Genomic DNA, 14,859 nt, shown 5'->3' with positions numbered 1-14,859 from the left:
AGTTACATTACCATATAAAGGAATTGTAGACTATTATTAATGAAACAGAATAAGGACCAGCTATGAGAAACCATCACTACACTCAAAGCAGGCCCAAGAATTATCATATAATAGAGTTATGTTAAATCACAGCTACACAGTTTTCTATCTACTACTCTGCACTGATCTTAATGCTGGTATTATGTGGGCTGAATACTTTAGGCTCTAGTATGTGGACACTATATGGTAGTATTATCTAGTCATTGTATTGCAGTTATATTTTGACACTATGACAGCTTTATTTGGGAATTAAAGAGAATAATCGTGATGTCAATATATGAGAGTGCTATGGAGGCACTGTGTAAAAGAGCTTTTATTTAGGCATTATTTTGCGGTATTATTTGGACTCTATGGTGGTTTTTATTTTGCCGTTGAATAAAATATTTTGATATAGTTTATGCAAAAATATTATGAGGGCACTACATGGAAAAAATATTTAGGCACTGTAATGCTGTTTTATTTGGACATTGTATGGCAATTATATTTGGGCATTTCAATAGAAGTATTGTGTGGTGCCATTATATATCATAATGTTATGAGGGCGCTATGTGGTAGTATTATTTAGGCATTGTACTTTGGTATTATTTGAACACTGTATAGCAGTTTTATTTGAGCACCGAATAGCAATATTGTGAGGACGATATGTGGAAGTGTTATGATGTCACTATATGGTAGTATTTGAACTCTCAATGGAGTTATATTTTGGGCATTGTTTGGCAATATTAATTAATATACAGCACTTAATATTATGAGAAAAGGTCTAAAACGGAGAACAGTGATGCCTTACTATAAATTATTTGTCACAGCTGATGCCATGAGGTTGATTTTGACCCATTCAGGAACCATGGGTGCCGTGATGGGCACTTGGTCCAGTAAGAACCAGGACAGGGGACAATTACAACCTCTGCACCCCTTTAAGCCACATTCTTTTGAATGAATACAATTAGGGCTAACCATACAGCTAATTAAAAATATCCCCCATTGTACATTTTGGTGACATGCCCACCCTGTCCTCCGGAGGATTGCCATTTCCTATTGAAAAGAATAAATGAGGCCGGATCACAGTTTGCTTACTGTGTGACTGACCTGTGACCCGCATCCCTCAGCCGAAATCCAATTCGGATGGATGAGAGCCATTATAAATTAAAGGTTAGACTTGGGGTGTACAAACTTTTGCAATGCTGTGTATCGCAGAAGCACGATTGTCACATTTGATGAACAAACATGGCTTTTATAATATTTTCTATATCTATCACTCTTGTGACTGTTACCTATTTTTTTCTTAGTCTGACTACCCCTCCTATCATGCCCTGAGACTGAGAAGAAAATGATTACATCCTCTTTACAGTGGGCCTGTGCTCATTGACGCCCCCCGCTGTATAATGTATGCAAGTCCCGCTCCTGGGAGAGAGTTTGAAGGGAGGTGACAATTACTTACATTTCTGACTCAGGAAAAGTGGTTGTCACGTTTTCAATTTCTTTCCTACATCAAGCGCCCCCTATGGTCAGCAATAAGAACCTGCGTTGGAAGAATATTCACACTTGATTGTACTTATGAGTCATTGTGTGTATTTAAATGGTAAGTTTCCTTTGATGTGGTTCAGGGTGGGTTGCTAATTATTTTGCACCCCATAACCTATGAACCATTATGTCTCCCAGAGTTCCTTTCACCAGTCCATTATCGAACCCCTTTTCCCTCAAGTGCATGTATTGTAATTTCAGAAAAATACTGATGTAATTATAGTTTGTGACTTGACCTCCTAGTTTTTTTCTGCTTTTTGCTAAAATTTTAAAAATAAAAAGTTATGTTGTTTTCATTTATTTGTAATTTTTATGTAACAATTTAATTACCCTAGTCCTATCCCTAACCTAAAGTCTAATCCTAAACCTAACCCTAGCTCTAAATCTAAACCTAGCCCTAAATCTAACCATAGCTTTCAGCCTAACCCTCATGCATAACTCTAGCCCTAAGCCTAACCCTAGCCCTACATCTAAACCTAATCCTAACTCTAAACCAGTGTCTCACCCCAAGGCCACAGCCCCACTATCAGTATTTGGTCAGTATTCGGTCAGTATTTTTTCTCAGGAGTGGGAGTCAAAACCAGGTGAGGAACAATCAGAGAAAAGGTATAATAGAAACAAGTCACCAATTCGGCATTTATCACCCACTCCTGGTTTTGGCTCCCACTCCTGAGAAAAAATAATGACCAAATACTGATAGTGGGGCCGTGGCCTAAGAGTTGGAAAAAATGCAAGAATAAAAAAGTAGCTGTTAGTGATGAATGAAGACAGTTTTGGATCCATGTGCAGTTGATACAAAATTGACTTCATTCATTATGTGCTATTCTTATATCATCTCCGACACTTGCTGCCTCTGCACAGTGCAGCAGTGGAAAGAGAGTTTGTCATTGGCAGCTACAGTCAACATGGCACTTAATTTGACACACTTTCCACTATCCTCAGCTTTTTATATAGCAGAAAAAGTGTATGAATAGGTTCCTGTAGTTGCCGTACCCATGGCGGTGCCCAATTTTCCAAATATTTGACTGAGATGAGCTCACCTCATTATACTGAGCTTTGTCACTTTGGTTGCTGCCTATGTAAAACGCAGCAGTTGAAGACAAACTGATCACACCTGTTGAGCTCTGCATAAGCAGCTCCAGGCAGACCTTCTTGACAGTGCAGACGGCATGAAGAAAGTGAGATTCTAACATCTTGTCACTTTTAGATCCATTCTGAGTCATTACATTTTTAAGAAATCCTTATAGTAGTTTAAACTTAGTTTTTCAAATCCAAACCCCTTACACAGTCAGAGATGAAAAATACAACTCTGTCTTCTTGCGGTCACCACTAGAGGGAGCTCACTGCAATCTAATTATACATTGAGCTCTATGATAAATCTGTATTGAGTGACTTCCCTCTAGTGGTGACTGCAGACAGCTAGACTTTTATTTATGTCTATGCAGATAACCTGGAACTCTGTATCTGGTAAACTAATCACTGACACTCTAAAGATATATTAAGAAATGAATCAGCACAAGATTTCTAACCTAATTAGTGGAGATTGTCTATATGCATGAGGATAGGAGTACAGGCATTTTTTCTTACTGTATCCTAGATAAACATACAAGTAAAGACAGGCAGGTATTGCCATGCTCACTCACATGTCCCGGCAGGCCTGGCACACATAGCCCTGGTTATTCTCCCACAATTCAGTATGATGAAAGTAATATATATAAAAAATCAAAAGTGCATTAAATCCACAGCAAACGAGGTATGAGAAAATGTTGCAATTCTGGCAGTAGTCTGCAGCTGTGGAACTACAACTCCCAGCATGCTTGGAGTTGTAGTTTTGCATCCGCTGGTTGCAGATGCCAAGGTGAACAATAAAAAACTTGTTTACAGATGAACAGTCACTTGCAAAAAATCTATAAACTTTTTATACTGTGTAAATGCCGCTGTTCTCCTGAATCCGGCGCTGTTTTTCTTTTCGTCCTAGGCCTCTCTGTTGCTGAGATATGGCCCCTTATTCCCTGTATGGTCATCAAGACGAGAAGTGTAGATGACCACACCCACTTGGCTAACAAGACTAGACTTTTATACAGGAAATAAGTGGCCATATCTCAGGAATGGAGAGGCGCAGGAACAAAAGAAAAACATCGCCGGATTCAGGAGAACAGCGGCATTTACACCAGGGGAGAAAAAAAATTACATATTTATGGCAAGTGATAGGTTCTTCTTAAAGGGGTTGTCCACTACCTGGACTACTCCATTTTAAATTAAGCAGTCCCCCTTGTAAAATGATAAAACTTATAGTCATGTTGTCAGGAATGCCGCTACTGACATTGCTGAAACTGTATTTTTTTTATGTATAAGGGGGGGCTACTTCATTTGGAAAGGGGCTGTCTGGGTACTGGACATCGTAAAAAAAAATGTAATCAGAATGGTTGACAACAGGGAGAAATAGCTTGATGCTGTGTTCCTTTAAATATCAAAATTGACAACAATTCAGTAAAAAAAAAAATATATGTAAAAGGTGTAAAAGTGTCAAAAACAAAAATGATATTGATCCAATATAATAATTAGGCATATTATAAGAACATAATAATATACAGACAGCACAATACAGCTGCACGGCAGGAAACTGCAAATTATCAGGTCTACTCAAGCAGACTACATACAACCCAACCCGTAGACATGTGAAGATGTAGCAGAGCTCAGTTTGTTAATGATCCTACTGTCATCTGCAATTTTACATAGGACTGCTGATAAACCTACTGCATTACCTTAACAGAGACGATGAGCACAATAAACAAATAAAGCAATCCCAAAGAGATAAATGACAAACTCAGCTCTGCTACATCTGTATCAGGCAAAGTTCTAGTGCCTGGCGACCGCGACAATGTAACTTGTTTCATAGATTCTGATACAAAGTCTTAAAGGAGCAAGAAATAAGGAAGTTGGAGTCACCTGCTGCTTGGGGAGTCCGGGGTGGAATAAGCCGCCTCTGCTCGGTCTTGAGGATTATCTTCCTTGTGATATATTTTTTTCATAGCTGTGGGGTGTATCCTGCACGCTGCTGCGCCCCTGCCAAAAAGTGAACTGGGCGAGACCTGTCGTGGTGTTTGCCTGTGGTTATTATTACCTTTTTCCTACAAGTACCTGATTACCTCTGGGTGATTAATGTGCCCCACTCCTCTTATTTATTTTTTACCCTCAGCAGAGATTTATCCGGTTCCTGCGAGAGAGCAGATGGGACCGTAGCTGCTCCGGCAGGGTGTAGAGACAAACACGGGTGTATGGTTTCGGCTTTTGTAAGTTATATAACCTTTGATATTGCGGCCATTGTTCTGCGGCTCATATTTCACTCACGTGTAATGTTTCTGCAGATGACATAAATGCGCAGGGTTGTCAGTACAGATTACGGGGGAACCTTGAGAATATTCCGTACTGTGCAAAAGTTTTAGGCAGGTGGGGGAAAAAATGCTGCAGAGTAAGAAGCTTCCAAAGATAGAAGTGATAATGGTTTATTGTTATCAATTCACAAAATGCAAAGTGAACTAACAAAAGAGAAATCTAAATCCCATCAATATTCGGTGACCGCACGTCGCCTCCATCATCAGTATTCGGTGACCGCCCGTCGCCTCCATCATCAGTATTCGGTGACCGCCCATCGCCTCCATCATCAGTATTCGGTGACCGCCCATCACCTCCATCATCAGTATTCAGTGACCGCCCGTCGCCTCCATCATCAGTATTTGGTGACCGCCCATCGCCTCCATCATCAGTATTGAATGACCGCCCATTGCCTTCATCATCAGTATTCGGTGTCCGCCAGTCGCCTCCATCATCAGTATTCAGTGACCGACCGTCACCTCTGTCATCAGTATTCAGTGACCACCCGTCGCCTCCATCATCAATATTCTGTGACCGCCCGTCGCCTCCATCATCAGTATTCGGTGACAGCCCGTCGCCTCCGTCATCAGTATTTGGTGACCGCCCATCGCCTCCGTCATGAGTATTCGGTGACCGCCCGTCGCCTCCATCATCAGTATTCGGTGACCGCCCGTCGCCTCCATCATCAGTATTCGGTGACAGCCCGTCGCCTCCGTCATCAGTATTTGGTGACCGCCCATCGCCTCCGTCATGAGTATTCGGTGACCGCCCGTCGCCTCCATCATCAGTATTCGGTGACCGCCCGTCGCCTCCATCATCAGTATTCGGTGACCGCCCGTCGCCTCCATCATTGGTATTCGGTGACAGCCCGTCGCCTCCGTCATCAGTATTTGGTGACCGCCCATCGCCTCCATCAGGAGTATTTGGTGACCGCCCCTCGCCTCCGTCATCAGCATTCAGTGACCGCCTGTTGCCTTCATTTCTTTTTCTTGGTCACTTGCACACAGTTATTGAATGATCTCGGCAGGAGATTGTTCCAAACATGTTGGAGAACTGACCCCAGATCTTCTGTGTATGAGGCTTGTGCGGATCCTTCTGTCTTTTCATGTGATCCCACACAGACGGGATGATGTGAGATCAGGGCTCTGCGGGGGCCGGATCATCGCTTCCAGGACTCCTCCTTCTTAATGCCATTGCCTGGATGTTTGGGGTTGTTGTCCAGCTGCAGAATAAATTTGGAGCCAATCAGATGCCACCTTGATGGTAATATATGATGGATAAGTATCTGCCTGTATTTCTCAGCATTGAGGACACCATTAATCCTGACCAAATCCACAACTCCATTTATTGAAATGCAGTCCCAGACTTGTAGGACCCTCCACCTGCTTCACTGTTCCTGCAGACCCTCATTATTCTGCCGCTCTCCAGCATTTCAGAGAATAAACTGCTTTGTTACAGCAAAAATATTTCACCTTTTGACTCATCAGTTCAGAGACCTGCTGACATTTTTCTACACCCCAGTGTGTATTGTTTAATGCACAGCTGAGTCGCTTTGCAGCATCTACATGTGGAAGGTCTGGGTTTTGGTCATAATTCTTCCATGAATATGGCTTCTGGCCAGACTTCTCCGAACATTAGGTAGATTTAGCTGGATCTCACTGGTTGTTGCCAGTTCTGAACTGATGGCACTGATGGACATATTCTAATTCTGAAGGGAATTCTGTTGCACAAAGTTTCCTTGACCGACCATTGTATCGACGGTCCTCAGTGTTGCCTATTTCTTGGTGGTTTCCTAAAAGAGCTTGAACAACAGATCTTGAAACCTTAGTCCACTCCCAGGAAATTTTTGCCTGGGAGACACCTTGCTGATGCAGTATAACTACCTTGTGTCTTGTTGCTGTGGTCAGTCTTGCTATTATGTATGATCTGTGACATGAAACGATCTTCGACAACCTCACCTTTGTAGCAGATTTTGTCTGTTCCTCATCCTAGTTTTAAGCCTCCTATACAGCTGCTTCTGTTTCAGTTAATGACTGTACATATTAAAATGATGATAATTACCACCTGTTTGGTATAATTGGTTTCTCATTCTCCTGACTATACTGCTACAAATATTGATCTGATTTACATTTCTACTTTGTTTGTTCACTTTGCATTTTCTTAATTGATAAAAATAAACTATTAATACTTCTAGTTTTGGAAGCTTCTTACGTCACGGCCTTTTTTCCACACCTTCCTAACATTTTTGCACAGTACTGTACTTAAGGGAGAAAATATATGTGGAGCATTTTAGGATTCATGCCCCATCCCATAAAATGTAGGTTATGCCCCCAATCTAAGGGCAGGAACACACTGCTGTATGACTCCTGAGATGGTCGCATCGCACTGAACGGACCTTCGCGACACCTCTCCTGACCTGAGCATGACAGCATGATGGATTTCTATGCAGGAGAGCTGCCGGCCAGTACATGGTTTATGATGCGATCCTCGCAAGAGAAATACGGCAGTGCAGTCCTAATGCAGCAACACAACAATGCCTGCCATAGTGCCCTCATAACAGTGACATCTAATCCCAGAGTGTCTATCGGTCTCCTTCTTCTCCTCTCACTTCTTCAAGCTCAATGTGGACAAATCTGATCTCATCATCTTTCCTCCATCTCATGTATCTTCCCCACCTGATCTTTCTATGACAATAAATGACATTACTCTTTCCGTTGTACCGGCTGTCCGCTGCCTCGGATTAACCCTTGACTCTGACCTGTCCTTCAAACCCCACATCCAAGCTCTTTCCACCTCCTGTCGCCTCCAGCTCAAAAATATTTCCAGAATCCGTCCTTTCCTCAACCCTCAATCTACTAAACTGCTTGTGCATGCCCTCATCATTTCCCGCCTTCACTACTGCAACATCCTCCTCTGTGGCCTTAATGCTAACATTCTCGCACCTCTCCAGTCCATCCTCAACTCTGCTGCCCGACTAATCCACCTCTCTCCTCGCTATTCCTCCGCTTCTCCCCTCTGCAGATACTTAATTGGCTCCCAATTCTCCAACGAATCCAGTTCAAACTACTAACATTGACCTACAAAGCCACCCATAACCTCTCTCCTCCTTACATCTCTGAACTAATCTCCGATATCTTCCCTCACGTAATCTCCCGTCCTCCCAAGACCTCCTTCTCTCCTCCACACTTATTTGTTCCTCACTAGCGATGAGCGAGCGGACTTGTTTAAGCCTTTAACTGAGCATGCTCGGGTGCTTACTGAGTATCTTCGGCGTGCTTGTATATTATGTTTGAGTCCCTGGTCTGCATGATTTATGGCTGTTAGACAGCCTCAACACATGTGAGTATTCCCTACCAAACAGGCAATCCCTGCATGTGTTGATGCCATCTAACAGCCGTAAATCATGCAGACGCAGGGACTCAAACATAATACACAAGCACACCGAAGATACTCGGTAAGCACCCGAGCATGCTCAGTTAAAGGGTTAAACAAGCATGCTCGCTCATCACTATTCCTCACGCAATCGCCTCCAAGACTTCTCCCGAATATCCCCCAACCTCTGGAATTCTGTGCCCCAACACATCCGATTATGGACTACAATCAAATATTTCAGACGGAACCTGAAAACCCATCTCTTCAAGAAAGCTACAGCCTGCCATGAGCTGCCTCCTCACCACCACCGGAGCTTCCGCCTCACCACCACCGGAGCTGCCACCTCAGCACCACCGGAGCTGCCGTCTCACCACCACCGGAGCAGCCACCTCAGCACCACCGGAGCTGCCTCCTCACCACCACCGGAGCTGCCTCCTCACCACCACCGGAGCTGCCACCTCAGCACCACCGGAGCTGCCTCCTCACCACCACCGGAGCTGCCACCTCAGCACCACCGGAGCTGCCTCCTCACCACCACCGGAGCTGCCACCTCAGCACCACCGGAACTGCCTCCTCACCACCACCGGAGCTGCCACCTCAGCACCACCGGAACTGCCTCCTCACCACCACCGGAGCTTCCTCCTCACCACCACCGGAGCTGCCACCTCAGCACCACCGGAGCTGCCGTCTCACCACCACCGGAGTAGCCACCTCAGCACCACCGGAGCTGCCTCCTCACCACCACCGGAGCTGCCACCTCAGCACCACCGGAGCTGCCTCCTCACCACCACCGGAGCTGCCACCTCAGCACCACCGGAACTGCCTCCTCACCACCACCGGAGCTGCCACCTCAGCACCACCGGAACTGCCTCCTCACCACCACCGGAGCTGCCACCTCACCACCACTGGAGCTGCCGCAACCCCCCCAACCTACCGTCTCCTTCCCCATTCCTATAGAATGAAAGCCCGTAAGAGCAGGGTCCTCTTCCCTCTGTACCAGTCTATCATTGTTAGTTTGTTTACTGTAAGGATTATCTGTATTTTGTATGTAACCCCTTCTTATGTACAGCACCATGGAATCAATGGTGCTATATAAATAATAATAATAATCTACAGTGCCTTCATAACAGTGACACCTACAGATCTCCATAACAGTGACACCTATAGAGCCCCATAACAGTGACACCTACAGAGCCCCATAACAGTGACACCTACAGAGCCCCTATAATAGTGACACCTACAGAGCCCCCATAACAGTGACACCTACAGAGCCCCATAACAGTGACACCTACAGAGCCCCTATAATAGTGACACCTACAGAGCCCCATAACAGTGACACCTACAGAACCCCATAACAGTGACACCTACAGAGCCCCTATAATAGTGACACCTACAGAGCCCCTATAATAGTGACACCTACAGAGCCCCCATAACAGTGACACCTACAGAGCCCCATAACAGTGACACCTACAGAGCCCCTATAATAGTGACACCTACAGAGCCACTATAATAGTGACACCTACAGAGCCCCCATAACAGTGACACCTACAGAGCCCCATAACAGTGACACCTACAGAGTCCCCATAACAGTGACACCTACAAAGCCCCCATAACAGTGACACCTACAGATCCCCATAACAGGGACATCTACAGATCCCCATAACAGTGACACCTACAAACCCCCCATAACAGTGACATCTACAGAGCCCCCAAAACAGTGACACCTACAGAGCCCCATAACAGTGACACCTACAGAGCCCCCATAACAGTGACACCTACAAAGCCCCCATAACAGTGACATCTACAGAGCCCCCATAACAGTGACACCTACAGAGCCCCCATAACAGTGACACCTACAGAGCCCCCATAATCTACAGAGCCCCATAACAGTGACATCTAAAGAGCCCCCATAACAGTGACACCTACAGAGCCCCATAACAGTGACACCTACAGAGCCCCCATAACAGTGACACCTACAGAGCTCCCATAACAGTGATACCTACAGAGCTCCCATAATCTACAGAGCCCCATAACAGTGACACATACATAGCCCCCATAACAGTGACACCAACAGATCCCCATAACAGTGACACCTACAGAGCCTCCATAATTTACAGAGCCCCATAACAGTGACACATACAGAGCTCCCATAACAGTGACACCTACAAAGCCCCCATAACAGTGACATCTACAGAGCCCCCATAACAGTGATACCTACAGAGCCCCCATAATCTACAGAGCCCCATAACAGTGACATCTACAGAACCCCCATAACAGTGACACCTACAGAGCCCCATAACAGTGACACCTACAGAGCTCCCATAACAGTGATACCTACAGAGCTCCCATAATCTACAGAGCCCCATAACAGTGACACATACATAGCCCCCATAACAGTGACACCAACAGATCCCCATAACAGTGACACCTACAGAGCCTCCATAATTTACAGAGCCCCATAACAGTGACACATACAGAGCTCACATAACAGTGACACCTACAGAGCCCCCATAATCTAGAGCCCCATAACAGTGCACATACAACATAGCCCCCATAACAGTGACACCTACAGAGCCCCCATAATCTACAGAGCCCCATAACAGTGACACCTACAGAGCCCCCATAATCTACAGAGCCCCCATAACAGTGACACCTGCAGAGCCTCATAACAGTGACACATACAGAGCCCCCATAATCTACAGAGCCCCCATAACAGTGACATCTACAGAGCCCCCATAGCAGTGACACCTACAGATCCCCATAACAGTGACACCTACAGAGCCCCCATAACAGTGACACCTACAAAGCCCCATAACAGTGACACCTACAGAGCCCCCATAATCTACAGAGCCCCCATAACAGTGACACCTACAGAGCCTCATAACAGTGACACATACAGAGCCCCCATAATCTACAGAGCCCCCATAACAGTGACACCTACAGAGCCCCCATAACAGTGACACCTACAGAGCCCCATAACAGTGACACCTACAGAGCCCCCATAAGTGACACCTACAAAGCCCCCATAACAGTGACATCTACAGATCCCCCATAACAGTGATACCTACAGATACCCATAACAGGGACATCTACAGATCCCCATAACAGTGACACCTACAGAGCTCCCATAACAGTGACACCTACAGAGCCCCCATAATCTACAGAGCCCCCATAACAGTGACACCTACAGAGCCTCATAACAGTGACACATACAGAGCCCCCATAATCTACAGAGCCCCCATAACAGTGACACCTACAGAGCCCCCATAACAGTGACACCTACAGATCCCTATAACAGTGACACATACAGAGCTCCCATAACAGTGACACCTACAAAGCCCTCATAACAGTGACATCTACAGAGCCCCCATAACAGTGATACCTACAGATACCCATAACAGGGACATCTACAGATCCCCATAACAGTGACACCTACAGAGCCCCCATAACAGTGATACCTACAGATACCCATAACAGGGAGATCTACAGATCCCCATAACAGTGACATCTACAGAGCCCCCATAACAGTGATACCTACAGAGCTCCCATAACAGTGACACCTACAGAGCCCCCATAATCTACAGAGCCCCATAACAGTGACATCTACAGAGCCCCCATAACAGTGACACCTACAGAGCCCCCATAATCTACAGAGCCCCCATAACAGTGACACCTACAGAGCCCCCATAACAGTGACACCTACAGAGACTCATAACAGTGACACCTACAGAGCCCCCATAACAGTGACACCTACAGAGCCCCCATAACAGTGACACCTACAGATCCCTATAACAGTGACACATACAGAGCTCCCATAACAGTGACACCTACAAAGCCCCCATAACAGTGACATCTACAGAGCCCCCATAACAGTGACACCTACAGAGCCCCCATAACAGTGATACCTACAGATACCCATAACAGGGAGATCTACAGATCCCCATAACAGTGACATCTACAGATCCCCCATAACAGTGATACCTACAGATACCCATAACAGGGAGATCTACAGATCCCCATAACAGTGACACCTACAGAGCCCCCATAATCTAGAGCCCCATAACAGTGACATCTACAGAGCCCCATAACAGTGACACCTACAGAGACTCATAACAGTGACACATACAGAGCCCCCATAATCTACAGAGCCCCCATAACAGTGACACCTACAGAGCCCCCATAACAGTGACACCTACAGATCCCCATAACAGTGACACCTACAGATCCCCATAACAGTAACACATACAGAGCCCCCATAATCTACAGAGCCCCATAACAGTGACACATACAGAGCCCCCATAATCTACAGAGCCCCCATAACAGTGACACCTACAGATCCCCATAACAGTGACACCTACAGAGCCCCCAAAACAGGGACATACATACATATTACCTCCACAGTGCCCCCACATGTCTCATACAATCCCACTCAACAAGTACATTTCTATGTATATAAATATCTGAAAGTCACAAAAAAACAGTTGCATCTTCCTAATCTAATTTTTGTGGTTGTTATGGTAACCAGGGGATGGGCCCCTCCGGCACAGGTGGGGTTACCAGGACTTCTCCAGGTGAGGGGTCAGTGCATGGGCAGGAGGGGCTTCCTCCAGCTATAGGCGCTGTGTACACAGTGGAGGTAAACACGCGGCTTGTACCAACATCCGCCGGGATATGTAGGTTTCATGTACTGGAGTCTGGAGATCACCGCAGGGGCCTCCTCCAGGTAAAATGCTGAAATGTGTAATTCCTCATTTCTCCTGTGGAGGCGCTGCAGCGAAACTGAACACAGCGGATTTCTGGTGGTCTCAGCAGGAGGACCCCTTGTGCTCAGCTGCACCAATACCAGGGTGCTGCATGGATAGCAATTCCCTAATATAACGCTGTTGTGGCTGTTCCCCGCTCTCTGCCGCAGGATGTTTGTCTGGACACGTCATGGGTACAGAAAAGAAGAAAGAGCAGTGAGCATGAGAAATGGCATCAGCCACCCAGGGAGCGAATCCTGCGAGTGTGGCTGTGACTATACTGCCACCTGGAGGCAATCACAAGTATTGCAACCTGCTACCACCGCATTGGTTATTTCCATTCTAGGGCCATATTAGGATGACAGTGGCACACGATGGGGGGATCAGGGCCTAGGACAGATCTTAAAATTTGACTCAAAATTTAAAAGAACACACTCTGGTTCAGATCACTCTGCCCTTTAATTCTCTTAATGGGGGGCTTGGGCCTAATGCTGCAGAGTCTATAGATTGGACGCAACCTCTCCAGCAGCCTTTCTGGAGGGGCCGACTCTCCACATATAGAGATGCCACCAATGGCGTAACGATCTGCAACCGCGACCGCTCCCGGAGGACGAGAGCGACCGGACCCCCAGGAGGACACTGCTCCATATGTGTCTGCAGGACGTATGTACAGATGACAGCTGTGGTGGAGCAGGGAGCCATTCAGAGCACAGAGGGGGCATTATTATATGGAGGCACAGAGGGGGCATTATTATATGGAGGCACAGAGGAGGCATTATTATATGGAGGCACAGAGGAGGCATTATTATATGGAGGCACAGAGGGGCATTATATGGAGGCACAGAGGGGGCATTATTATATGGAGGCACAGAGGGGCATTATATGGAGGCACAGAGGGGGCATTATTATATGGAGGCACAGAGGAGGCATTATTATATGGAGGCACAGAGGAGGCATTATTATATGGAGGCACAGAGGGGGCATTATTATATGGAGGCACAGAGGAGGCATTATTATATGGAGGCACAGAGGGGCATTATATGGAGGCACAGAGGGGGCATTATTATATGGAGGCACAGAGGAGGCATTATTATATGGAGGCACAGAGGGGGCATTATTATATGGAGGCACAGAGGGGGTATTATTATATGGAGGCACAGAGGGGCATTATATGGAGGCACAGAGGGGGCATTATTATATGGAGGCACAGAGGGGGCATTATTATATGGAGGCACAGAGGAGGCATTATTATATGGAGGCACAGAGGGGGTATTATTATATGGAGGCACAGAGGGGGCATTATTATATGGAGGCACAGAGGAGGCATTATTATATGGAGGCACAGACAGAGGTATTATTATATGGAGGCACAGAGGGGGCATTATTATATGGAGGCACAGAGGGGGTATTATTATATGGAGGCACAGAGGGGGCATTATTATATGGAGGCACAGAGGAGGCATTATTATATGGAGGCACAGACAGAGGCATTATTATATGGAGGCACAGAGGAGGCATTATTATATGGAGGCACAGAGGGGGCATTATTATATGGAGGCACAGAGGGGGCATTATTATATGGAGGCACAGAGGGGGCATTATTATATGGAGGCACAGAGGGGGTATTATTATATGGAGGCACAGAGGGGCATTATATGGAGGCACAGAGGGGGCATTATTATATGGAGGCACAGAGGGGGCATTATTATATGGAGGCACAGAGGAGGCATTATTATATGGAGGCACAGAGGGGGTATTATTATATGGAGGCACAGAGGGGGCATTATTATATGGAGGCACAGAGGGGGTA

General features: G+C 46.1%; 1 protein-coding gene across 2 annotated transcripts in view; it reads right to left on the bottom strand.

Annotated features, from left to right (window-relative positions):
• Positions 1–4,855, bottom strand: part of LOC141157491 (laminin subunit beta-1-like) — an 81,082-nt gene extending 76,227 nt beyond the window's left edge. Inside the window, exons 1-2 of one of the 2 annotated variants that reach the window (XM_073644853.1) lie at positions 4,510–4,855; positions 1,478–1,558 (exon numbers count right to left, since the gene is read on the bottom strand). In XM_073644853.1, the coding sequence (XP_073500954.1) occupies positions 1,478–1,479 (2 nt within the window). In that variant the 5' untranslated portion in view covers positions 1,480–1,558; positions 4,510–4,855. The remainder of the gene's footprint in view (positions 1–1,477; positions 1,559–4,509) is intronic. The other variant, XM_073644852.1, reaches the window with a different exon arrangement.
• Between the last annotated feature and the right edge of the window lie 10,004 nt (positions 4,856–14,859).

The sequence above is a fragment of the Phyllobates terribilis genome, unplaced genomic scaffold (genome assembly GCF_046119375.1).
Source record: "Phyllobates terribilis strain yellow unplaced genomic scaffold, ASM4611937v1 Scaffold_8__6_contigs__length_399053987, whole genome shotgun sequence".
Classification (NCBI taxonomy): domain Eukaryota; kingdom Metazoa; phylum Chordata; class Amphibia; order Anura; family Dendrobatidae; genus Phyllobates; species Phyllobates terribilis.
This window is presented reverse-complemented; position numbering and strand designations above follow the sequence as displayed.